This window comes from Lycorma delicatula, chromosome 5 (assembly GCF_047948215.1).
Source record: "Lycorma delicatula isolate Av1 chromosome 5, ASM4794821v1, whole genome shotgun sequence".
NCBI lineage: Eukaryota > Metazoa > Arthropoda > Insecta > Hemiptera > Fulgoridae > Lycorma > Lycorma delicatula.
This window is the reverse complement of record NC_134459.1, coordinates 150353116-150381076: the sequence shown is the minus strand read 5'-3', so window position 1 is coordinate 150381076 and position 27961 is coordinate 150353116. Positions and strand designations below refer to the sequence as shown.

Below are 27961 nucleotides of genomic sequence, written 5' to 3'. Positions count from 1 at the left end.
AGAGTAGGAATCTAGATGATCTTTCACTAACCATTAATTTGAAAACTTCCTTCCAGATATATGTTTAATGAACCTTTTCATTAGGAATGGACGGACCTATATATAAAGTACAGGAGGAGTTAACTTCCTGAAACACCAATAAATAAATATTCTTAAAGGAAAACAAAAAATCAAAGAATTGTAAAAAATTAATTTATTAACATCAAATAAGAAGAAATGAAGCGTGTACAATTTAAAACTTAATCAAAAAGACCAAATCCCATGTCATCATCAGATTGGTCAGATTCTTCTTTTTCTGGCTTCTTCTCCTCTTTCTTTTCTGCAGCAGCAGCTGCAGCTGGAGCAGGACCACCTCCAGCAGCTGCAACTGCTACAGCTGCACCACCACCAACAGGCATTGAGGCTAGTTTTTCTTTGCCTACAAATAAAATAAAAAAATTAAGTGAAATAGTGCTATAAGAGATTAATAATTATCATAGAGATATTTTAAAAACCTGAATCCTTAAAGCAAAGCAAAATTTACATAGGTCATATACTGAGATGTAGATATTTTAATATTCAAAATCACCAAGAAGTGCTAATTTAAAATTGAAAAACAAATATAGGCAACTGTATTTCTACAATATCCTAAACAGGTAAAACTTAAGAATGAAATAACATTCAATAAAAATTCAAAATCAGGGTGGGAAGAGTTCATATACATTTGTCACTGTATCTTCTGATAAAAGGTAGTTAAAATCCAGACTTTTGATGGATCATCCATTGTTCAAGTAACTCATTCTCCTTTTTTCAATGGTATAAAAGTGTACAGTAGATTAAGTAAAAAAAATGTTACTAATAAAATAATCTCTCTCTATGTTCACTGCATTTAAATTTTTTTCTGAATATCCATGGTATTTATGTACATGGATCAATATAGATATTGTTTTTTAACAGAAACTCTCGTATAAAAAAAAAGAATTTTAAAACACCAGACATCCGCTTCCTTAATTTATTTTAAACATGAGTTTTATTAGACTATGTGATATTTGCAAACAGTTCTATAACTTGGTTGTTTGCATTTATATTACAATTTTCTTATCTCAGAGAAATTTTATAATTAATTAAATAAAATCTAATAGTTAAAATAATAAGTAAAATAATATTGGTTTTACATAAAATTGTTGTTTTTTATGTCATTTTCAATTATTTAAATTAAACTTTTTTTTGGTGCTATTATGTCATGCAAGATAAAAATAGTAATAAAAATGCATTAATACTTCATACATTTATGTAGTATATACTTACATAAATATAATTCTTTTAATTCCAAAAAAACATCTTTTGAAAATTAGGAAGCTTGATAATGTAATTAATATAAAATTTTTTGCAAAAAAAAAATAATTTCAACAAGAAGTTTTTATACTGTGAAATCTTCATCTGCTGTTAAGTTTAAGGGCAATAAAAAAAAAAAGTAATATTATTTTAAAATTTCAATTATAAAACATAAAAGAAGTGGCTGAAACACAACTAGTTACTTAACACTAAATGTATTTCATGTTAATGTGGTTTATATCTGTTCTATGAGTAATATGGTGGTATTAATCAAACTGAACTTGGTGGCGTTCAATCTTGAAATTAAAAAGGAGAAACATTCGAAGATTATCACAGTTTGTTTTGTCTAGAAAATTTATATACTACTGAACAGAGACTGAAAGAGTAAAATGCAATTTTATGAGGAATGAACCATATGGAAGTTTTCCTTTTTTCAACCATTACTTATCTACTTAATGAAATTTATTTCAAGTAGTCTTCACTTTGAAATGTTTAGATACTAACAGGTTTTGTTCTGCAGTTGAATGGAAGTAAATTTTTTACTTCAAAATTCATTACAAAAATCTTTCAAGCTCCTTCCTGAAATTAAGCTATTTGATGATCGTTTTTCTTTTACTTTTTTGAATATATATACAAAAACAACCGTAACAGATGATGTAAAACAGTTTGGGCCATGGATAACAAACTTGAAACAATGGGAAAATAAACTGCAAGTCAAAATCCAATGCCTTTATGAGGCATGTATGTTCCTTTTAAAATAAATACATTTGTTTACTAATATTAATTTTAGAAAAAAAAATTATTGATGTTTACAATGCTTTGAAACTCTTAGTAAGTAAAACTGAATAGGATTGTGAATGTTTCTTTTCCATGACTAATTATACATTTTTTTATACATAAAATAAAAAAAAATAAAAACAATTATAGTAAATTTCCAAAGAACTTGGGAAATTGCTACTGCACCCAATCATGTTTATATACATATATATGTAGAGCTTGTTACGAACCATAATAAGTTTGAAGAAGTGGATTGACATAGAAGAAAAAAGCAAAGAAGTGGCACAGGATACTATGTACAATATTGATCTGAACTGTTTCAATTCCTGCTAACTTATTGCTAATATTGAAATCACAATCATCGCTATCACTGCCTACATTAATAATAAATGACATTTTCAATACATTATCAAATAAAGATTCAAAAGACAATAAGATGTTTCTATGTTCTTGACATGGTCAAACCTTTATTTCCATGTGGCATTTGTAACTGAATCTGTTATTCTTCAATTAATGCAACAGCATCATTTAATTTAAAATGAACATATTTTTTTTACAACTCTTAAAACCGCCAAATTTTTTCATATTTGAATTAGAAGCGCAGTTCAGAAACATGTTTTGGTGTGAAGCATTATTATCTATGACAATGACAGAGTTAAAGGAAAGATTAGGAATTAATTGTTGTTTTACCCACTGTTTATAATTAAAAAATTCATATTGTCATCATAATCTGTTTTAGTAACGGATTTAAATATAAGAAGTGTGTTTTTATCAAAACCGTTTTTGGAACTGAATGAACAATGCAAGCATGCTTGCCTTTTCTAATCATACAGCAAGGTTGCAGCCAGTCCTCACTCCACGATATTGGTTTGGTATGACTGGCATGTACATAGAATTCGTCCATGTAAATTTTAGATCTGTATTGGTTATGGTACTCTTTTAACAGCTATAAAATAACGCAGTCTCATTTCCTGATTTTCTAATTTTTCCCCTGTTTGAACCCCATGTCTTTCATTATCCACTACTGATTTTCAAATGAATCTATTAACCAGAACCAGAGTTATGAGGTAAAAAGACCGGGTTTTTGCAATGTTTTCAAGGTTAACTAAAAACCAGAAATCTGCCTTTCTGATGCATTTGCTAAGACAGGATTTTTTTATTTTTGCTCTAGAAAATATTTACAGCACTGATAAATAAAGGCTACAGCCTTATTTATACTTGTAATAACTAATTGAGTATATTAATTACAAAATTCATATAATTTCAATGATTTTGACTCACTTTAAATTACAGTATTTTTAGAAGGTATTCATGGTTTTTTCTGATGCAAGTTGCAAGGATTTGCTTTATGAACGAAGAAAACATTTTCTACTAAATTTCTCAAAACTCGTAAGGGTAACTGCAATAATAGGTAGCAGAATTAAAAAAAATTGTTGTAATGTACAGATCGATATAGAAGCACTCATGAGTGTAAATTAATAAAATAACCTTCAGCAAATGAATCAAACATATTTCAAGAACTGTCATTTTTTTCATAAATTTAAGAGTGAATGTTTAAGATGTTATTAAAAATACTAGATAAAATGCAGCCCACATAAGGATTACTAGCAAAGAAACAAAAAGACCCCACTTAGACAAATGATGGTTTGAGATAAGCATAATCGCACTGTAACAGACATAAACCAATATGAATGCTTCAGAATAGCAATCATACGTTTTTTCAAATATAAATTTAAAAATAATAAAAACCTAATAAAATCATACCTTGTGTTATCAGTTCATCAACTGATTTTCCTTTCATTTGGTTAACCACCAGTTTTAACTTTTCACTGTCGCATTCAATACCAACTGAACTAAGGATTTTTTCAATGTCGCTGGTGGTAGGGGCATCTTTTCCGCCAAGGGCAGCAAGTAAGTAAGCGGCCACGTAACGCATGGTTTAAGTCTTAGTGACACGAAACTGGTACACTGAAACAAATAAATTCATTAAGTTACATTGCACACATGAATATTTGTATCTTTCTATGCTTATTTCTTTTTTTGTTTACTATGCTTGCAACAACTAATTAAATCTTTCAAATATGTGAAGCACAATACTCAACTGTTACATTAGTAAATGACTTCTCATGAAAAAGTTTTTCAATCAGTCTTGCATACTTACTTATTAAAATAGGAAATGAATACTTTGGTAAGATGTACAATCCTTCTTTAGTATGCAGTCTTCTGTACCATTATGTATATAATTTTTATGCTTAATGTTAATTAGATGAGGTTAGCGAACATTGGGAAGTTTGATTATGTTGATATATGAAGTCAGTACATAGAAATATTACCTAACCAAACTTAACCTAATGCTTGCTAAACTTATCTAATTAACATTAGATACAATTTATAATATATACTAATGTTGGTGTGTAATGGGTCAATTTAATAAATCAAAACCCTAATATGATGGGGGAATTGATTACACCTCTCTATGAATGAATTATACTTTAAACATCATTTTACACAAAGAAAATACTAAAAAAAAAGTTGATGAAAAATACAATACTGAAAAAGTCAAGTCAACATTCTGGTGGATAATGAACTAAACTTACATGATAAGAGAATCGGGCATATAAATAATCAACATGTGATAAAACAGATCATCAGTATTCAAATCCGTGTAAAAATAATGACTTTAATAGGACTTGAACGTTGGAACTCTCGACTTCCAAATCAGCTGATTTGTAAAGATGCGTTCACTAGACCACCCAGGTGAGTCTCAGAATACATTTCTGACTTGTTGAAACATAACTGTGAAAGGTTTCTGGAACTGTTGTGATTACCTGATAATGAGAACTAAGGTATTCTTCAGTCTCTTGAACGTTTTTATTAGGGCAGGAAATAAATGTTATATTTTTAATATTGTCTTTACAACAATTGTACATTTCAGAAGGTGTAACAACTTGATTGTTGACTGTCCTTTGAAGGCTTGCTTTAGCCAGTTGTTTTTACAGTTCTACCAATACCATTCATATGGTCCTTTTCCATGATATGAGGCAAAAAAATGTCATTCACCTGCAATTTCAAAATCTTCTTGATGGTAGCACAAATTTATGAAATTGCTTTTGTTTTTATACTGGCCTTAGCCATCAGAAAAATAAAAAAATTATTTAACTCGTGTTAGTGTTTTTACTATGCTTCAAGTACTGATTTGGTTCATTTTTGGTTTTGTAATTTTCCTTCTTTTTTAAAATATATGAGAAATGGATGTACTGTGGTGTAAGTCTTTGACCAGTGATATGACTGAACTTCATCCTATATCACAAAAGGAAAATTTTGAGAGAAGTCTCCCATTACAATACATTCACCCTGCAACAAGTTTTCCTTTTTAATGTTGAGAAAATTAGTTTGTTTCTTTGCAAAAAAATGACACCTTTTTAGATTATTTAAATGTTCATTAAGGACTCTTGAAATGGAAGTATTTGAGTATTTAGTTCACAACAGTCAACAGAAACACACTGTTTGAAGATAATTTCAGAATCAAAACTCCCAAACTCCAACTCTCTTGCAGTAATCTGAGCACTTAATTAGTGTCTGGACATTTTCCACACTGTTGACACCATGCAAATTTCATTTTCTACATCACATACCATGACTGAAAGAAGAATTTTACAATCAAATTTCATTTTTAGAGCAGATAACAGAGTTTGGTGAGTGTCACACACAAATTACCTGACTCACTGGCCAGATCACTAAATTTAGGTCTTAAATCAGCAAATTTTGAAAAACCAATTTTTAAATTATGTTTTTCTTTGAAGTCTGTGGCATAATTATTTTAACTTACATAAATCCATTTTTGAATATTAATTTTTTTCCAGTCAGCTTGCATGACTGGAAAAAAGTCTTACAGACACAATCGTTCTTGCATGGCATCATTTGGCTGTGCTCATCATTCTGGTAAAAATCTTGGACAAATTTAATAACATTTTCATCAATTAAATGACTGGGTTTCTTTTCTGATTTGTAGCAAAATTCCACTTGTTTTAACTACTGCTTGGATTGACGGGTTAAATACTGTGTTGGGTAAAGTTAACAAAAATAAAATGACAACAGCTCGTATTTGCCAAAAGAAATTGGACTTTAATTAGAGAAAAAACAACCTAACCCTTTCTTAAATCATGGCCTTAAAAAATTAAATGAAATAAACATAACTTAATTCTATACAGAATTTATATAAGGAATATCAGCTGAAATTAACATATCAAATTGTAATATTAAATGAGAAAATACATGAACATACATTTTTCAAATAATAATTTTGAAAATCTACAATTAACAAAGCCTGAAAACGAAAGAACAAAAACACCTTTTGTTACAATTATATACTTATGAACATAACATCAATAAACATAGTGTAACTGGAAAACTGTAGCATTACTGATATATTCTGTAATAATGAAAAATTAGCAATGAACAAATGCCATTAACTTAGAAAAATAAACTACAACAATTCAAGTATAAAAAAGAGTTAATTACAATAATCAAATTGAAATAAGCAATCATATAAATAGAATTCATTAGTAAGCAAGAGCTTTCTTGAAAATATGAAATTACATAGAAGTCCAAAATCATAACTTCATATCAGGAGTTACTTTCCTTAGATTAATTTAAAAAGAGTAATATGAATTCAGTTCATGAATAGATTAGAATTAAATCTCTGCGATTAACAAATTACATTAAAGTTAATTACAATATAAACAAGTTGTAATAAGTAATCTTATAAAGAGTTCATTTAGTAAGCAAGCTTTCTTGAAAATACTTAAGCTTCTTAGCCATTCTCATGTTAATGACTTCCTTTTTCTAATTTGTAAAATAATATATCTTGATTGCAAAACAATATTTAACATTGATTAGAATTATTAACAGCAATAATGTAACACATTAGAATTATGTAAAATGAAAGATAAATAAACTATCTCATTGAAATTGTTATTTTCCAAATGAAAACAAGAGGTTGTGTAGTTACAAGAGTTCATGAAATACAATAGAAAACGTTCCTGGAAGTCACTGAAATGTATATAAGATATTAACTAACACACATTCATGTCCATGAATGTTTGTGTCACACATATGTTTTCTATAATTCTGAGGTAGTATTTAATTACAAGTAGATTTGATAATAATGATAGTTGGCATTAATAACACATAAAATATGATAACATAACCTTTAACTAAGCCACCTTGCGTGACTATACTTGAATGAAAGAAATGTTTGTATAAGTCAATCTTGAATTTCAAATACATAAAGTACAATTAGTTGAATATTTCACTGATTTTACTATAATATAATGTTTAATATAATAAATGATGAATAATTTGAACTTGCCTTAGTCACACATAATATTTGCAAAAGATGAACTCGTGAATGAAAGTACACATGAATACATACAGTTAATCCTAGGCATAGTCTGCAATGGCGTATAAAAAATACAGAGGTGAAACGTTGTTGAGAAATTGAGAAATACGGAGCGTCTCAGATTTGTAGTAACGAGATTGGAGAGATTCTGCATCGATAAACTTGGCTGGATTGTAGTAACTGAACCACTTTCAATACTAGAGGTAAACTATTGAACTTGAAAAGTAACTTATCAGATAAACAAGGAAAAACAAACATAGAAAACTGAAATCATGAAAACACTGAGAAGTAGAACAAGAGAATATTTCGACAGATAAACACCACAACGTTTAAGAGAGTATGAAGAAGACGACGAAAGTATTTAACACATTATACGAGAGAGAGAGAGAGAGAATATCGCAGCCTGGTCCTCCAAGGCTGGAGGACCAGTCTTGTGGATCCGCACAACATGAAAGTCTGGACTAGAATGAACAAAGTTGGCGTGGTGAGAAGAGGGGGAAAACGAAACTAGGCAATAGACCGAAGAGAGTGTGTGTCAACAACAAGGGGTAGTGTGCTGGTATTGGTAAGATAAAGAAATTAGCATAGACAGGAAGTTTGGGTAAGAAAGAACATAACGATTAATTTTATAAGCAAGCAGACCAATTAAAAGAGTTACGTAAGACTGATAAATAAATTGCTGAATACGAACAAGTAGAGGAAATGACGTGATCGCAGACAACGAAAATTAGATTTCTAGGAACTTTGACAACATTAAAATTAGAAATAACAAAAAACAGTTAAGACTAATGTGGTTAAATAGAAATTTCTTTTATGAAACATTGAGACCACAGCAGATAAAATAATAACAAAAACATTATTGGAATAAGACAACTTTACGCATTGGCATAAACATACTGACTAACACTAAACTTATTTTTAATGCTCAAGCTGCTTGGTAACAAACTTAAAATATTAATTTTTTCCTGGGCTGATCCAACTGTTTTCATTTTATTCTTTATTTTAATGGTTAATTCTTCAAATTCACTACCGAAATCAACATAATTTTATGGTACTGAACTGGTTTCTTCTGTTGAAATAATTAACTCGAAGGAATAGTTTAATTTGCTGAACTGACTTTTTGTAACTTAATTTTTTTAAATTGGTTCCCTGCGCTGCTCAATAATTTTTGAACCTTAATGGGAGAAATGCCAAGTGCTGAACAAGCTTTACTCTGACTTGACTATAAAACATTGAGGCTCAAAATATATCTTGAAATTCTGGTTCACTTTCTGTATCTTGTGGTTTTTGTATTTTGTTAAAGCATTTTCTACACAGTGCTCTACCTGGAATTAACTTTAAATTTGGATTGCTTTTTGAAAGTGTCAAAGATATCTCTCAAAGAGATTTCTTAACCAGTTTAGTATGATAGCTAAATGGAACAGAGCAACTTTTCCCATTAATATGAAAATATTTATCTAAATATTTGGTTTTATGAAAAGTACAGGTATTTTTTATTTCAGTACATCCACTACTTAAAGATACCAATGTTATTTGTATTCAGTAAACCCTAAAATATTGTACAATACTGAAGATATATTTTAAGTCAATTTGTGACACATACTGTTTCAGTGTGAATGCCAACTGAAAACTCCATAATCAGTTTTTATAAAATGCAAGGGTTCTTAAAATAACAATACAATTAGTATAAATTACCAATTGCACTTTATCGTATTCCAGTTTCTTTACAGCTAAAATAAAAATTTCTCTAAATAAAAGTTATCGCATAAAAGAGAAGTTCACTGTTAATAAAACTACTTTAACAAGTATAAATTACCTAACCACAGTATTAACAATACAACATATCCTATTGAAATCAAAACAGTAACTAAGCCTTCTGTTTACATTCAGGATTATACAAACATTCTGTCCATGCATGTCTATTCACTTTCATGTTTAGAATTTAGGCTATCTCATTATAGACATATCAAAATATTTTGTATAGTAAGTCTAATTATTAACTGAAAAAATACATGCTGTAAATGTTTTGGATACATTGCTCATGGTTAGACGAAACAGTGTTTTTAGCTGCTTTGATGGCTTCATTACTCATCAATCCCTTTGAGTGCCAAAATAAATTTTATATGGTTTTAAAGTATATAAAAAGTTACTTGGTGGCAAAAATTTCAGATTTTTGCCACCTGTCCCACATGTGATTTTTGGGCTCCAAACATGAGACATTTTCAAAATCGTACGATTTGACAGGCATTTTTTTTTTAATGAAGGATATTCAGTAACAGTCCTGTTGTTCTAGCCCTTCATTATTTCTTTTGGGCCCAAAATTTGAAAAAAACAACAATTTGTAGACATAACTTCTGTAAACATTACAAGATTTGTTTATGTAACAAAATGAATTTTTAATACACGATGATGAAGTTCCATCTTTACTCTTTCCAAAAAGAGTAAATGCCACACAGTTCAAGGGAAAAAGTGATGAAAATGGCTGTTTTTACCTGTTGGCAAGTTAGGAAAGAGACTATTACTCAAGAAAAAAGTTTTAAAATAACAAATAAATTATTTTTGCCCAATACAAGGTGGGTAGTTATACCAAATATCAAAAATTGTGATGCAATAACATTTTTGAAAATTTTTTGAATTAAAATGGAATATCCTGATATTTACAAATTACAGTTTAAATTGTAACTACTCTGGGAAGAAGAGTCTGAAATTTGTAATTTAGTCTGACATATCTACAACACATATTCCATAGAAAAGTGAAGGTTTCCTTACAAAATCCTAAGCCTGTTCTCAGGTATGCCTTATAATTCATTTGGTAATTCTGGGCAATTATTTGATCAACTTAAATTTTGTTCATACTTTAATATACTAGAGTATATATGTTTATAATCTGGAAAACACAAGATCTAAAGGTTAGAAAGCAGGATTAAATTCTGCATTGCATTATTCTATGGCCAATTAGTAATTAGTTTTGTGAGGGCGATCTGTTCAGATGCTAATTTCTATGGAGAGAGGTTAGGGTTAGGAGGTAAAATTTTTGTTAAGAATAAACCATAAACCTTAATAGAAATTAGCCATTGAAGACAACTGATTGACGCTCGTCAGGTAGTGTTATCTGCCATACGCATGACTACTATCACAGAACATATAGTAGTTTCTACAGCGACTATATTTCTGTACATAAATTATATATTTCTTGACCATAAATTTGGTGAAGTGTTCTATGGGATGGTGTTATTGCCATACCTTGGTAATTTAACCCAAATCACTCTTCACATGCTACCCAAACCTGCTTTTGGACATTTGGATCTTGTTTTCTTGATTCTTGGCATATCTATTATGTATTTTCATGTATAAACAAAATTTAATTTGATCAAATAATTGCTCAGAATTACCTATATTTGGTAGGAATATACGTGGGAATTTTAAAATCTGCTGATGGATACATCCTAGGGATTTTCCACAACGCTTTTACAGTTCAATGGATTTAGAATGGATAACCACCGTTTCTCTGTTTGACTTCCTGAATCTGTCAACAGTGATTAGGTGTGACAGTTGTCTGTGGACTAACCCAATTCTTTACCCTAAATAATGCCTTTAAACATAACCCATTCTAGAGCTGAGGTATCCCATTACGTTACGCTGAGCATCTCATCAAACGTTTAAGTAACTGTATTTTGTATGTAAACGGTACTATAATTTTAACAACGACCAAAGTTCATTAATCATCAAATTACAAAACGGGGAGAATGGATACAAAACAAAATGAATAAAATTACACTAATTCTATGGTCTGCAAAACCAAATAACCAGAAAATCACGTGGTTTAGATTGTTACGAAAAATTCATAATTTAATATAATGCAGTCCACTCAACGTAATGTATGTTATTAATTTAACAGTACCTAATTTTGGTAGAACTAGTAAACCTTGATACAGTCAACAGCTTGAAAAGCAATTTATGAAAGTCAAAATTCGAACTCGCCCAAAATAATCTAATCGGATATAAAAAATAATTAAATAACAATCACAGTTTCCATACAATCTTATAAGAATTACTAATACTGATATAATTAAAACATAATTATCATGAAAACATACCTTACTATTTGCTGCAATAATTGCAATTTAACTCATACAACACACACGTGTGGCAACGAATAGACCACGCGATGGCTTCTGACAGGAAATACTTTATTAAAATTCTACCAACATAATGAAAAATAAAATACAAATGAGCGTTAAAAACTTAAACAATGATTAAAAATACCTATCGTGGGTCAGTGTATTAATTAAAAACAGATAAGCTTTTAATTTATTCATAAATTATAAAGTGAAAATAGTAAACGAATATTGGTTACACTTACTTCTATGTGACTTTTAAAATATTTATGTTAAGTACTCTCTCTCTTTTTTCTGTTTTGCCTCCGGTAACTACCGTTTAGATAATACTTCAGAGGATGAATGAGGATGATATGTATGAGTGTAAATGAAGTGTAGTCTTGCACATTCTCAGTTCGACCATTCCTGAGAAGTGTGGTTAATTGAAACCCAACCACCAAAGAACACCGGTATCCATGATCTAGTATTCAAATCCGTTAAATACTCTCGCCAACACCAATCTGGTATTATCCAAGAGTGCTTAAAGTAAAGCAATCACTTTCTGGTATTTTGGTAACAATAGCGTATCGCTTAATCAATTAATACTTGTAAAATATGTGAAAGGTTATATAAAATGTTAGCTACTCAATTTTACAAGTAACTTCGCAATGCTCGCCGATCTATTGTAACGTATGTTTTAATTAGATTCGGACGGATGGAAATATTTTTTGACTGATACATAATTTACTTATGAGGCCATCATTAGTAAATAATATGTCGTAACGTTTTTAATCCAAATTATGGAAAACTATTAACTCGAGAGATAAGAATTAACAGAAATAAAGATATTGTGGTTGAATTTTTGAAAACAAAATGAAAATATCTTTGTAACATTATTTAATCTATTTCTACAAAATCTATTGAAAACTAAAATTGCCCTCAATGTAGGCTTAATATCTTATTATTATAAAGGCTTATTATTATAATGTTCCGAGTTTGTAGTATGTAGGGTAAAACCAACTTTTCAAAGAGGCAACCCGGGACACATTCGATAATGAGTGTGGAGAACTGAACGCACTTGTACGATGTAAAAAGCAAAGAAACATATTAATTTATACATTACTGTTATTAAAATCGTTTTATTTTATGAAACAAACAACTCATCTTAAGTACAAACGTAATTTTATTTTCCCGTAATACTTTGCTGAGCTACCCGCAGCTGTTACAACTTTATTTTCCTTTATATATTGGTAGAATTGAATACATTCTAATTGATAATTAACTTAACTTGAAATTCTGCTTTTAAGATCACGTTACACCGGTTCCTCGTATCGTTCCAGAATGATGACATCGAGTGAAATACTCTTTCTACAAAACTACTTGAACAGGAGATACTAAGCATTTTACTAATAAGTAATGCTAGATTTTTGAACTTGCAAAAATATTCACCCACTTTTTATCTGCAGGCTTCTCTTGATGTATCAACTGTTTAGTTCGTATCTACAAACTCGTCATAAAGACTGTCCATGCGTAGAATGTGCAGACACTTTGAACCACACTGAATATCACACTACTTGTTCTCAAGGAAAATGGTTGAAGCACACAAAGATAATTCGAACTATTGAAATCAAAGTTTGCTTCTAGATATGATAGAGTTTTGGTTAGAAATTTGATGAAATCCTGTTTTATTTGGCATTCAATTTTTTTAGGTACATTTTTTAAGTTTATTTGCAGTTAAGTAACCAAAAAATGAATCACTTTTGCATTGAATTTCCTTCTGTTGCAGCCTGTTTATAACATTGAACAACTCTGATGTTCATTTTGAGGCTTCTAATGGGTCTCTTCAAATACTTTCAAAATGTTTTGTTGAAACAACATATAAATTTCTGTTTTACTACAGATCATAATCAGTATCATTTTGAATATATTTTTTGAACAGAATTTTCCTGTCCCATAATTTGAAAATATGAAAATAGGGCAGGTCAGCATTTTAACATCTTTTCTAGTTGATAAAGTGAAAACCATCTTGTTGGGGCATGCCTAATGAAGTCATCTCCCTCTGTTTCAACAAAATTAAAAAAATCATTTATTGCTTCTGTTGTTTAGCAGACATTGAAAAATCATCAAAATATTTTTAATACAAAAGCCTCGATATCACATTAAAGTGAATTACAACATCCTTTCTTGCAAGTGTTATGCACTAGGTGTACCAGACATTTGGCAAGTAATATGTTTTTATTCCCTTTTTTGAGAAGTTTGTATACTGAATAAAATTTACCAAAAGTTACATTTAGCAGAGTTGGTTGAATATGCAGAAAGTTTAGAACTGTCAATATTGTGTTCACTTAAAATATCCATAACCTTATGTTCAATTTTTCCTACAGTTTCATTAGAATCAAGTAGTCTATACTGCATTCTCCAATTATTATATCAAAGTACCTGAGGACTAGAGGGAACAGTTTTTTATTTTCATGGTTTGATGCATCACTTTATATAAAGTGATGAATCAAACCATGAGTATATACTATAAAATGTACAGTCATTATTTAGATCTGAAAGGATTAGTTCTATACAAACTACATGGAGCCAACACATCTGTTACTGTTTCTGCTTTTGCTCTTCCACAACACATTTTTGTTGCAGTTTCTGATTCAGGAAATGTACTAATTTCACAGAGAACAGTCTAGTGAACAATATGATAAAGCATGCCTATGCCTATTAGTATGGTATGCCCAAGCTAACTCAGCAGCAGCTGTTTTTAACAGCTTAGATTCTGTATGAGAAACAAAAAAATGTTTTTATTGATTTAGAAGTAGAGACTTGTTTCATCCCTGACTTACGTGATTCTGTGGCCGTATGAACTTTCACATCATTTTCTCACCACGCCCAACTCCAAATTCCTTTCTGCATATTGTACAATATGCTCTGTGAACATTGCTTACTTCTCTAATCCAACTATAAGTATCTTTCAAATAACATAGTCTTTTGGTTTCCTTCTTCACATCCTTGTTTTTGTAGTTACTTAGAAGAAAGTAACTAGGTTATGGTGGGAGTTAATGGTAGAAAAAGAAGGTAGTTTGATATCAATGCACATGCACTGGCTTGACATCACATGATACAAAGAGAAATGAAGTGGAAATGAAATTCTGGAGGCTGATCACATACTAGAAAGAGAGAGACAGGACAGAGACTACGATCTTAGAAAGAGACAGAAATTGCTCTTTACTTTCATACTGTCTTTTAAAGTTGACACAAGCTCTAGAAGAGGAAAATCCAGCATTGAATCTAAGAAAATGCTTAATGCTGCATTTTCCTCTTCTAGAGCTTGTGTCAACTTTAAAAGACAGTATGAAAGTAAAGGGCAATTTCTGTCCTTTCTAACACATGCATGTTTCCATTAGCTTTGTCCTTTTCTACTTGAACGGTACAGCCAAATCGCTACGTAGATGATGTGAATATTCACTCATTGTAATTTTCAGTTATGGGTATGTTATCAGAGAAAGTGAGAGAGAGAGGAGAGACAATGCATGTGAAAATCGTATGTGCTACAATAGTCTTTAATAGTAGTGTAGATATTTCACTGCTTGGTGATGTATCATTCAAAATATGACTAAATTAGCAGATGATCACAACTGTACACTTTGGTTGCATGCATACATATAGATGACATGTGGCAACAGTGTGCTCCATAAGAGCAATACTGTCGTTTAAGGGTGAGATTTACTATACAATCATCTCCAAAAACCAGGAAAAGTGTCCCAAGAAGAGAGTGCCTAGGACCAAAAAACTTGGGACATTCCTGGGTAAACTGGGGCAGTTGGTCACCCTAGCAGTATGTGTAAAATTTACAGGTTAGGTTAATATCTTTCAACTACAGATACAAAGGCACATCTACTTTTACAGATTATCTTTAAATAAATTGCGTATATAAAGAAAAATATTAACCAACCACAAACTTTGAGCACAAAACTAATAACTTAAATTTAATGAAAACAATCTTTAGTTTGATAAAGACTGGGTTTATGAAGCAATTGCAGATAATTACCTTCAACCATCCCATCAACAGACCCAAAAAAGTATTTACTCATCTTTTGAAAATAACTAATTTCTACAATTGTTTTTCATTATAAAGATTTGAAAACATTAAGTAAAATTCAATTTTTACTTATTCCAGTTTGTTTTTAAATAAATTGTTCTTGCATGGGAAGATAGTTATTGCATACAAAGTAAATTAGCTCATTGTAATATACAAAGATGGGTAGAGCCACTATTCAACACAATAATGTCATTTGTACATTTTCATTCCTACTTCAGGGATTAATAGTGTAGCAATCAGCATAAATCCTTTCATTGTAACTACTACTTCAATTATGAACTAGTGTGAGAGCAATTCGCACAATATTTTATGTATGATCATTGTAATTAACGAGTAAATAACAACTGCCCTACTTATCAAAGAAAATGTTAGGAAAACGATATACATAGTGTCCCAGAAATAAAATTTCAGAATACGTTCTACTGTTGAAAATAATGAAAAAACTTTCATATGAACATAGGTCTAGAAACGCTTTGTTTTTGAGTTGTGGCTAGCAAAAGATCTCTTATAATAAAAAGAAGCCCTACTATAATTTGAGCTGGAAATAAAACAGGTTCCAGAACTACAACTCCAGTAGTTTTTAAAATATCTGACAAAAAACAAAAAATTTGGGACTGAAAAACAAGTTTTTTTAGGCTTGTAGTACAATAGCTTTGTTAAATGACTGATACATGCAGAATATTTTGAAAAAAAAAATAGTAGAGAATTTAATTCTGAGAAAATTAATATAAATACACCCAATAATAAAAAATAAATAAAAAATCATATTTTTCTTTCTGTACCTAATAAACATCCTTTTTAAAATCAAAAATACTAATAACTGAAAATAATTTTAAAAGAAATACTAAATCTATAAAACAATATTTTAGCTGTGTATATCCAACAGCACTAGATTACTTCATTTAGGGCATATGAAAATGACAGTATACAAAAAAAAAGTTAATACTAAAGAAGAGTTACTCAATAAAATATGAATTGCTATTGAATTTATACGTTAACAATCCTGAGATGATACGGAATGATACTGTATACACTTGAAGGAGGGACAATGTATATACAGCTTCGAACAATTACTGTTAACTGAGGTTTATTCTGTTACCATTTCATGTATATTATTTTTTTTTTATTTTGCTACATTAAGAATAATGTTTATTACGTACAGAAAGAATATGGTTTTCTGTCTACTTTTCTTCTGTTTTGCATCAACAAAAACGATTTTTAAGAGTTTTTATTGGCTATATTTACATTTTTCTCAAAATTAAATTCTCTACTTGTTTTGTTACTAAATCTTCCGCATTTATTAGACATTTAACAAAGCTATTTTACTACAAACCTAAAAAAAATTGTTTTCAACACCAAATTTTGTGTTTTACATTGGTTTTCTTAAAAACTACTGTAGTTACAGTTGTAGGACCTGTTTCATCCTATTTCCCAGCTAAGATTACATAAGAAACCACCACTGTTTCTCCTTAATTTTGGTTTCAAAAATTACAGTAGGGTTTCTTTTTATGAGAAGAGCTAAAATCTGGGCAAAATTTTTCGCTACTTGTACTCTAAAAAAAAAGCAGCATTTCCAGACCTACATTTATATTAACTTTTTTCATCATATTCACCAGTAGAACATATCCTGAAAGTTTCTCACTGGACATCCCTGTATAAGACAAAATTATATAAATTTATTTGAATTAAAAATTTTTCACTTTTTGGCTATGGATAGAATTTTAGCAATAATTCTGAAACATATTCTGTAATAACAATCTGAGTATTAGTGGATTAATTTTTTTCAGTGTATAAGTTTATTAATTTGAATGTTTTTATCAGCATCATCAAACAGTTAACACAATTTGTTTTTATTGATCTGTACTATCTATAAACTTGCACTGTAAAAATACTGCTTCTTCTCTTATAATCACTTCTAATCAATCAAAAAATGAATTTTAAAATGAAATTATTCTCATATTTGTATTTTAATAGAGGTTACAATACTCATCTTTACTAGGTAGGTACATCAGCTAATAAACAAGTTGTCTGCAGCTGCACAATGAACTTGTTTATTAGATGATGTGTGTAACTCAGAACATACATCATCTAATAAGGTACTGCAGGAATAAGAGTGGAGAATATTTCCTGCAGGAAATGGGTCGGTCTACATAAGCTACCCCAAATTTTACATTACTGCAATTAATACAGATCTTCTGCCACATAATTATATATGGGAAAGAAGAAATCAGGGATAAGGAAATAGTAAAGGCTGCGAGAAATGATGCTCTATGGAGGAACCACAATACAAGAGAAAACCTACCAAGAGAGCTTAAGACCCAACAGGCAGCAGACACCCATCCTGTTCATAGGGAGTTGGGACATTTTTATCCAGATAAGTATGGTATACTGCATAAATGACTTTTATTTAAATAGCTTAAATATACATTGGAACAAAAGTTGCTTTTTCTACAGAAATTTAAGTACCACCTGAGAATAAATACAGTGTACAAAAGCATCAACTTAATCAATTCCCATAATTGAGAGGTGGGCGCAAGCATCCATTTGAAATATTATGGTTTTATCATTTTATCTTCTTCACTTAACGATCTTTGAAAGAACAAGAAATTAAATGGCATTTAAATCTTTAAAAATGGATAATTCTACTACTTTTAGGGAGAACAAATTGATTTGAACATAACAGAAATAAAACTATATTTACTTCAATGTCTTTTTACACTTAATGAGTGACAAAATTTAATTCGTCAGTCATCATAGATCGCATCATCTTGATACTGTCTATCATGACAAAAGTGACAGGAAAACATGAAAAAAAGAAATTAGTTTTGACAAGAGAAAAACAAAATGAAAGACAAAAAAACACTGTATATTGAAAATAAATGTAATATACATGTTATATTAAACTGCATTACAGATCAAAACAAGATTATCACACATTACATTAACAAAGACAGAACAAAATATATAGCTGAATAAATTTTCTTCTTTAATCAATTAAATTAACCAAATATTGTTAATTGGAAAATTATTACATATACAAGCTAAAAATTGTATTAATTTAAAAAATACAATTCTAAGTTAAATCATTTTAATTTGAAATCCTTAAGTTGATGTAAATTCAATAAAGTACGTTTTCCATTTTACTCTTATGTTAAGTTACTTAACCAAGTTGAATAGCATATCCCTAATCTCCAAACTCAAGTAAAATCGTATTTTATAATTTTGTTAATTACTACACTTTATGGTGTCTATGTAACTTGTTTATTATCAACATTAATGTTTTAAAATTGTATCTTTTTGTACAGATTTTATTTAATTGGTATTTTCAATTTATTATTTGATTAATAATATAACTTTTCTATATTGGAAAAAAAATTGATTAAAATTTTTTATTTTATGATACTGCTTTGATCACAGTTTTTCCATAGTTTTCCAATGATCTGTCCCAGCAAATGCTATTTTTACCCATAAAGGACTCATTCCTTACACGATTTATACAATTACATAGCAATCAGACTAAAATATTTATTGATAGATAGATCCCTGTGCCCTTGCAGTAACACAGTTAGTATTGTTTACATTTGTCTGTAAATAGGAAGTACAAGTTATAATATAGTAAACAATTTATTGTCAAAAATTGATCTATTTGTTTTCATATAAAATGAAGAGGGGAGGATAAATGAAATTATTAGCTGCACTAAAATGGAAAAGGATCAAAAGAAACAACTTCTAGGTATTCTAAATTGGAATACAACTAATGAATAAATTAATTTTCTTTTTTGTTTAAATACTAAATTCATTTTAAAAATAATTTTCATAGGGAATGAATTATAATGATTTTAAAATAAATAGACTCGAACAATGTTTTTGAAATTGTCAAGAAATCTGTAAAATAAAACAAATTTACTGTGAACACATTTCTACTAATTCTACTCATTAACTTGTGCTAATAAAATTAATAGGTATTATACAGTTTTTGATATTTTATGATTAGTAAGTATAGTTTTGCTGAGGTATATAATTTTGATACAACTCTTACTGATCATTAGTTTAATAAAAGAGATTAAAAACTTTTAAAAAAAAGATGAAAAATTTAACCCAAAAATCTTTATTTTTAAAAATCAGTCTTGAATTTCTGAATAAAATGAATGGCAGTGAACTATTAAAAATATTCTGGCAACCAACAGGTTTAAAAGTTTTCCTAATGATAAAATGTGAAATGTCATGTACAACCGATTCAAAAATGTTTACTTTAAACAATAAGGGTTGTTCATTATTAATATGAGATAAAAAAAGGTCAGTACTCCATCTGCAAAAACAATGTTACTAAAATTATGTAACCTAACACAAATATATCACTAAAAAAATTTGGTAACAAAAATAAATTACACAAATATTTGCTTGTAAGATGACATTATCCAAATCTAAAATTGAGTGGAAGTTTATTTGCTTATCTAAAAAATCTTACTGGTGTGCTTTTTTATAAATTTTGTTTGGTTCTTTACAAGAAAATAAATAATTTTCCATAAATTTCACCTTTACTGTCATGAGCAATAATAAAATAATTTAATATATCTAAAATATATCAATATTGCTTTTATACCTAATTAACAGGTGAGTTATTGCTTAATATACACATAACAAACTACTTAAGTACACTTATGGATTTGAAGAATACTAGACTACTGGATTTGAAGAGTACAATTGACAGTTATTGTCCTTAAAATCAGTTAATTATGCATTGAACCAAGTAAAGCATAATTTCTATGCAGTGTACGTCCTAAAAAATACAATTATATTAATTAACACTATTTTATTAGCAGTAAAAATTAATGATCACACAAAAACCACAACTTAATATATTACTGAATTAAATAATAGGTATCATTAAATTGTGATTTAACCCATTAACTGTCGGACATAAACATACTCAATTTTTTTTTCTAAATAAACCATTAATTTTATCCATTATTAAGTATATAAAGCTAGAAATATATTTGTATCAACAAAAAAAAAAAAAAAAAAATCAATTATCGCTCAGGAATAAAATGGTTCATTTATGCTCCTTTGGCAAAAAGCATGCAATAAATGTAATTTTCCAAAGAATATAAGACATATGAACAATTCTTCAAGTGTCAATGCTTTTTTAAATTTCTACATTTTAACAAATTCTTACACAAAATTAATAATTTAAAATATATTGCACAGGTATCAGAAAATTAACACTACTTCACTAGCATATGAAACTGACTGGTCACATAGTCGTAGAAACTGAACATTTTATAAAATAACAATTTCTATACAAATAGTAAAATCAAAACAAAATGTAGACAAGAGAAAACACTGCATCAATGCAAAAAAAATAGACAAAACAAAAATTTAATGATTCAAACATAAAAATAGTACAATGCAGGATTGGGAAGTTATTATTTACAATGTAAGAATAAAATGTTGCACTCCTTGCATGTGATTCATCATTCCAAAAGCCAAAGGTGCATCATCACACCATTATCTTTAACAGCCACTACTCATTATCACTTTTAAAAATAAATAATTTTCATGAATTGATGAATAAAAGCAACCCTTAAATAAGCAAATAAAATAGAAATATTATTTTTTACAAATCACAATCATTATATACCTTATATGGAAGGGGGTTACACGATCTCGTAAAATGCAGTAAGTTAATATGCACATAAACATGTAATTAAAAACCTATTACTGTACAATTTTATTTGCGACTGCAATGCCTAAGAAAATAAAGGCAAATTGCAGTGTGAAAAATCTTATAGAAATTAAAATTTCATCTATCTAGACACAAATGAGCAATTTTTCAAAAATATTTTCCAATTATACCATGTTTCTTAAGGGCAAACTCGCAGACCTATACTACATCACTAGTAAGTTACAAGTGATGTCAGCATTTTTCATAAAATAATTTACCTTAATCTTTTTATGTAGTACATCTATGTTACATGCAAAATAGTAATTTTAAATCCCTAGATATGCAATATCATATTAAAAATTTTCCAAATCTTCCTATAAATTTCAATTAAGTAGATCCTGCTGCAACTGGTGTATCATTGTCAGTTAATAACTATCTATAGGTGATATAAAGACCACCTATACCATATCATATCCATGATAACTATCTCGACTGAAGGCTGTGGATGTCAAAGCTAAATTTTTCAATGAAATAAAGGATGAAAACTTACTGACCAGGAATTCAAAAGACGATTTAAAGGAGGTGCCTATAACATCTGAATCATAAAACTTAAAATGAGGTGAATTATTTGAAAACAATCTAGAAGGAGTGAACAAAACAGAATATGAATCAATTTCATGCCCACAAACACTGGATGTAAAAAATCTCAAAATCTTCAGTCACTTCAAAGAAAAATGCTGAAATCAATATGCTACAATATTAAACCGGGCAAAATCTTACAGATGCTTGTGAAGTATTAAGCAAGCAGGTATACTTTAGTTGCTGGCCTCCATGGTGGGCATGGTAGTATCTCGGCCTTTCATCCGGAGATCCCGGTCAGGCATGGCATTTTCACACGCTCTAAAAATCATTCATCTCATCCTCTGAAGCAATACCTAACAGTGGACCCGGAGGTTAAACAAAAAAAAAAAAAAGAAAAGAAGGTATCAAAGATAAGATATGATAAATTAATAGTTACTGTATACTTTTTCCTTCTTGACTGAACAAATATTTGTTCTAATTTATTTTAAATGCTTTTAAGAAAATTTTTATTTTAACCAACAATTTTTAATTGAGTGAAACCTTGAAAGTCAACTATGCTTATCCTTACAGCTTGATTTAGAAAATAATCTTTTAGTATATATAAGTTTTTACAGACAGGGTGGGAAGGAAATCGGTGACCTCTGGGGGACAAAGGATTATGATCACCGAATCTCTGATGTGCTGGAAAATGGTGACGAGAACGACCTCCAGGCAATTATAAAGCGTCTGTAGAGAAAAGATGCATACAAAAAACGTTAGGCTTCAAACCGTCCTACCACATCCGACATCAAGTACGACGGCCTTCTTCGCACCATGCGAACACCGACGACCAACAACTTTTAAGGACCTGGTTCACGAAGTCTCATGCATGATTGGGCGCCGACTAAAGGATGGACCGTACTCCCCGGTGGGACACTCTACAAAGACTCATGTAGCATGGGAATGTGCTACTCAGAAGAAGAGAATGTTGCCGGACAGACAGTGGGCAAAATCATTGAATACTGGAGCCGGCGGAGTGTGGGACCAGTAGGCCAACATGACCTGTTCCTAGTAGGACGTAGACAGTAAAATGACCCCTCCAGACCCGCCCTCTTCGCTGGTGGCGATTAGTAAGGAATGCACCACCTACGCCGAATTACTTCGGGACGTGAAGGCGAGCCTGGGAACCGACATGGCAGATGACATCTTGTCAGTTAGCAAGGGCCGAACGGACAGCTTAGAGATCAGGGTCCATGATAATAATAACCGGAAGGATGACGGTTATTATTCCGAAAGTCTTGAGCTCGGCGGTATCCACTGACCCACAGAGGAAATGAACTAGCCACGCTGTTTAACATTCACGACCTGATGATACTGAATTCCCCTGGCAGACATACCTTCATCGGTTGAGGCTCGGGTTCGGTGTTGGATGTGACTGTGGCCACTAGTCGGCTACTGTGATGGGTACTCCTGGGAAGTTATACAGCAGGAATGCCTAAGCGACCACGAACCGATCCTTTTCACCTTACACTCAGAGGGCCGATGACCTGATGACTCCTACAGGCTGATCTTCTCCTATCGTCACTCAATAAACTGTATGAAAGAATGCTGATATAACAACTGTGGTCAGAACTTTTCACTACAGGAGGCATATCCCTGACATAATTTTGCTGTGTGAAAGGCAGATCGACCATGGACGCTCTAAATAAAATGACGAGGTGGATTGCCGACAGGAGAGCCGGCACATGGAGAACTAGACAGATTCCCCTCATCATATTGCTGGACATAAAGAATGCGTTCGGGAGTGTCCCTTGGAGAGCGATAGAACTATGGCTTCAGGGCATCAGCGATGGTCTCTGGGCAGTACTATACAATTTCCTAAGGGACCGACACTTTATGATCACCACCGAAGAGGGAGATGTGTGTTGCCGAGTGAAGAGAGGCGTGCTGCAAGATCAGTGTTAAACCCATTCCTGTGGGATGTTGTAATACAGAATCCTCAGACTCAACTATCTGGCAGACATAACAATGCTAGCCCTATGCAGACGACCTAGCAATGATGGTGGCCGGTGACACCAAACACGAGGTTTAGACTGTAGCCAACTCGGCTCTATAGAGGGTAAGCAAATGGCTTTGAAGGAGAGGCCTGTCCTTCTCCCCACAAAAAATCGCAGTGGTGACTATCACTGTAACAGTTGACAGTGTGCGAGTGATGGAAGCCCCTCATACCAAGTACCTTGGCGTTTGGATCGAGCGATCTAGCCGCTTCAGCAAACACATCATGATGGAAACATGTGATAAAGCCGAACGTGTGACGACTGTGCTCAGCAAACTAATTGAGAAGACCAATGGCTCTTGGGCATCGAAGCGCAGACTGATAATGTCAGTAACTATGGCCATCATGCTGTATGCCATACGGCCTGGCGCCTGGCCATAAAGAGAAATACCAAACGACTGACGGCCATACACAGGAGCGCAGCACTAAAAGTCACGTTCAGATATCAAACCATTTCGGCTGAGGTGGTTGGAGTACCGCTGATACATGTGGCGGCCTACAGGACCAAAACATATGAGGGCATGGAGAAAAAGACAGCCAAAAGACTACTATGGGAGGAATGGCAAAATATTTGGAACAACTCTTCCAAAGGGAGATGGACTTACATGCTCATCTCCCATCTGGTTGCATGGCTAAAACAAAATAGAAACACGGTGAGCCTACATACCATATTACCCAATTCCTGTCCGGGCATAGTGAATTTGGGGACTACCTTCACTGGTTCAGGAAATGCCCACTTGATGAATGCATATACTGAAGACAAAGATTCCCCAGAACATACTTTCTTTCCCTGACCACGATGGACGGACCTCAGGGAGGAAATGCAGCTATGCCCTCTGACCCAGAGAGAGGTTATATCAATCATGGTAAAGGAACAATGTAACTAGTGACTGATGAAGGGGTTCATCATACTGATAGTGAAAGAATAGGACTACCATGATTGATCTGAATCAGGGACTTCAGAGCTGGACTACTGATGAAGATGATGAAAAAAAAATTACCAAGAATTGACGTTAGGAGAAATAGGAGCATCACCACTGACCTGAGGTTGGAGCCCCAGGAACAGCATAGCTGCGCCAGGACCCCTTCCACAAGCAGGTTGAGAGGGAGCAGATAGTGGTGGAATAAGAAAAAGCTTGACTGCCTAAATAACAATTCACAAGATTTTCTTCTGAAAAATCCCTTTTATACAGCGAGTGGGTTTTTGGAGAGAAGTGAAAATCATTTACAATGTAACACACATGTGGAACACTGTTGATAACACTAAGTTCTGATTTGTAATTTCCTGTAGTTCTAGAGTTAATTGGGATGTTTTATATCATGTAATATCATTTACAATTGTCTATGAACATTTATGAAGCATAAATATACATACCACAAAATATAATAAAAATTAACAATAAAGCTGCAACCAATGCTACTGCAAAAGTGAGAGGCCTGTATAAAATATGCTGACTTATCTGAATTGCTCGACTAAGTGGGGCATTTCAATCATTTGTATCAGAGCTGTTACATCATTCAGGGTGTAGCATCCTAGAAATTGAAGGGTGTAAGCAGAGTAAATACCAATGGGCAAAACCAAGAACAATAAACTGGGTGCAGTCGATCATCAGTTAGAATGTAGGAGCATTCCAACTCCCGTACAGGAAGTCACCCACCTTGTGACGATCCTGGTTGCTACACCACCCCCTCCATTCCTAGTCCTGATAAGCTTTACCAAAGGTTGTCTATTAGACCCTCTAAACTTGATAACACAACACAGTCATCAGTTTGGCCTCTGTCAAGACACCACCGATGCAAATGTATTGGAAAACATTTCCATCAGTGTATTTACACAACTTACTATCATGACCTTTTCCAACCATGACCACCTACCATAACTTATAACCCCCAACTACCAAATTAACCGATTCGCAGAAGCGTACCTATATCTAACTCTTCAATTAGACTAAGCACTCAGATCATTACTTGACTGAGTCTTTAAGTACCAAAACACTATCCTCATGCCAACAAAACAGGTGTTGATTGCAACAACAAAAGTTTTGTCTCCTACAATTCAATTTACTCAAAGTCCTCTTGATTTACTTAAAAATCAAGAAACAAATTCACAGACTTAATAAGCCTCTAATGAAAACATACCCTATCTCTCTCTGCTCTGGTCCGCTTTTAGGAGATAGGTCAATGCCTACACCATCCCACACTGCAGTTCCATCACAGAGTTCTTCACACATCATTCTCATCGTAACAGCAAACATCTCAATAAACTGGGGCTCGATGCCAAAATGCCTATCTTGGCGAAGTAAGCACCGAAGTGATTCCCTAGTCACCTGGATTGCTATTCTATCTATACATCGATAACAGTATTAGACTCCCTCAGCCATCTTCCGCAGGAAGAAACTATGTTCCATTCCCTTTTGGTTTTCCAATTTACTTGAAGATCAAAACCAGAATTGATCCTTGTAAGTTCTCTAGTTACTTTGGTACTTTGGGTAGACATATAAGATATGGCACATATCATCAATGGACCTACACGTTGGACACAAGCTTGAATTGAACCAAATCATGAAAAGTACCATGTCTAGAAAGAACTGTGTAATATGTTGATTGGGTGAAATCCATCTACTTATCGCCATACTTCTCGCATAAGGAAAAATACTATGCATGTAATGGCCATTGGACGATTCAGTCCACCTGACCTGCCATAAATGGAAACCTCGGTTGTCTATTTCTTTTATGCACCCAGAGGTATGTTGGCCTACCTTCTTAGCATCATAATGTAATTTTCGCTCAGTTGGAAAATATCAATGGGCTTACTACCAAAAATAACAAGGACCACCTCTAAGGAGATAGTCCTATAGGCACCAATCATAGATAACAATAGGAGATGCTGGGCTCTCAACAAAATAATCCTATAACATTTGCACCTTATTCAATGAGCTTCCAGACAAGTGCAGCATACAGCATTATAACTTTGCAAACTCCTTATATAGAACACGCATGGTTCTGAAATTAAGCCCCAAATTGGGATAAACTGCTCTCCGAACACCGCAGAAAGCAGATTGCTATACTATGTTGGCATTTTTTATTATCTGTGACCATAGCAGGCAATGCTACTTAAAAAAAAACAGAACATATGTGGTTACTTAAAATAATTAAACCACGAGTAAAATTACTACATGACAAACAATTAAAAGTTTAACTTAGGCCATTCAATGTTTATGGTAATATTAATTAGATAAGAATTTCACAAAATTAAAAATATGTAACAAATCTTAAATTTCTTTTTTTTTTAACATTAATGGCTAGTTCAGTTATGATAACAATGTGGGCCTTGAGGCTAAGCACTACTTTTTTTTAGGAAATCCAAATACAATGAAGCAGATGTAAAAAAGAAGATACAACATCCTATATGGGGGCAGTTAAGTACTTGATATTGTGACAGTATCGTGGTTAAAGGATCTCCGGCAATTAATAGTTACCAGTGAGAATAACTAGTGCAACAATAAATATGTTAAAATTAATAAACTAAGTTTTTCTTCCTTAATTTTAAATTTATATATAAACTATACACTGACTATTAATATGTTTGAAGCATAAATTAAAAATAACACGTAAAATTTAAAAATATAATAAAAACTAACAATATAACTATAACAATGCTATTGTAAATAATATGTCTTCTGTTTCTTTTAATTATAATACCTAACTGAATAGTGTTTTATATGAATAAATAAATATTATATACAGCAACACAACATTATCAATCAAAGTTGATATATAACTTAAATATTAATTTTAAATACACCAGGTAGGTGTGTTGGTATTTTATAGTCAATAATAATGGAATGTTATGAAAATAAAATATAAATAATAGTTACATCAGTCCATAATATATAAGGAGGAAGTTAAAACCATGATGCTGTTTCAATATATTTTATTACTTTTATAACCGTCTTTTTTTATTTGAGTCTACAAAAACATAGCTATTTATTTC

At 31.5% G+C, this 27961-nt stretch overlaps 1 protein-coding gene across 1 annotated transcript; it reads right to left on the bottom strand.

The window, feature by feature from the left end:
* Positions 1-178: 178 nt before the first annotated feature.
* On the bottom strand, positions 179-11746 carry LOC142325487 (large ribosomal subunit protein P2-like). The gene is made up of 3 exons (XM_075367312.1): positions 11590-11746; positions 3856-4059; positions 179-418 (listed from the first exon to the last, which is right to left on the bottom strand). Exons 2-3 carry the CDS (start codon positions 4025-4027, stop codon positions 240-242), a joined length of 351 nt encoding a protein of 116 aa, XP_075223427.1. The 5' UTR covers positions 4028-4059; positions 11590-11746; the 3' UTR covers positions 179-239.
* Between the last annotated feature and the right edge of the window lie 16215 nt (positions 11747-27961).

Bases quoted from the DNA above. Each gene is read 5' to 3' on its own strand.
- LOC142325487 (XM_075367312.1), bottom strand. From the start codon at position 4,027: ATGCGTTACGTGGCCGCTTACTTACTTGCTGCCCTTGGCGGAAAAGAT. The intron at 419-3,855 runs GTATGATTTTAT...TTTTATTTGTAG, and splicing joins TGATGAACTGATAACACAAG to GCAAAGAAAAACTAGCCTCA.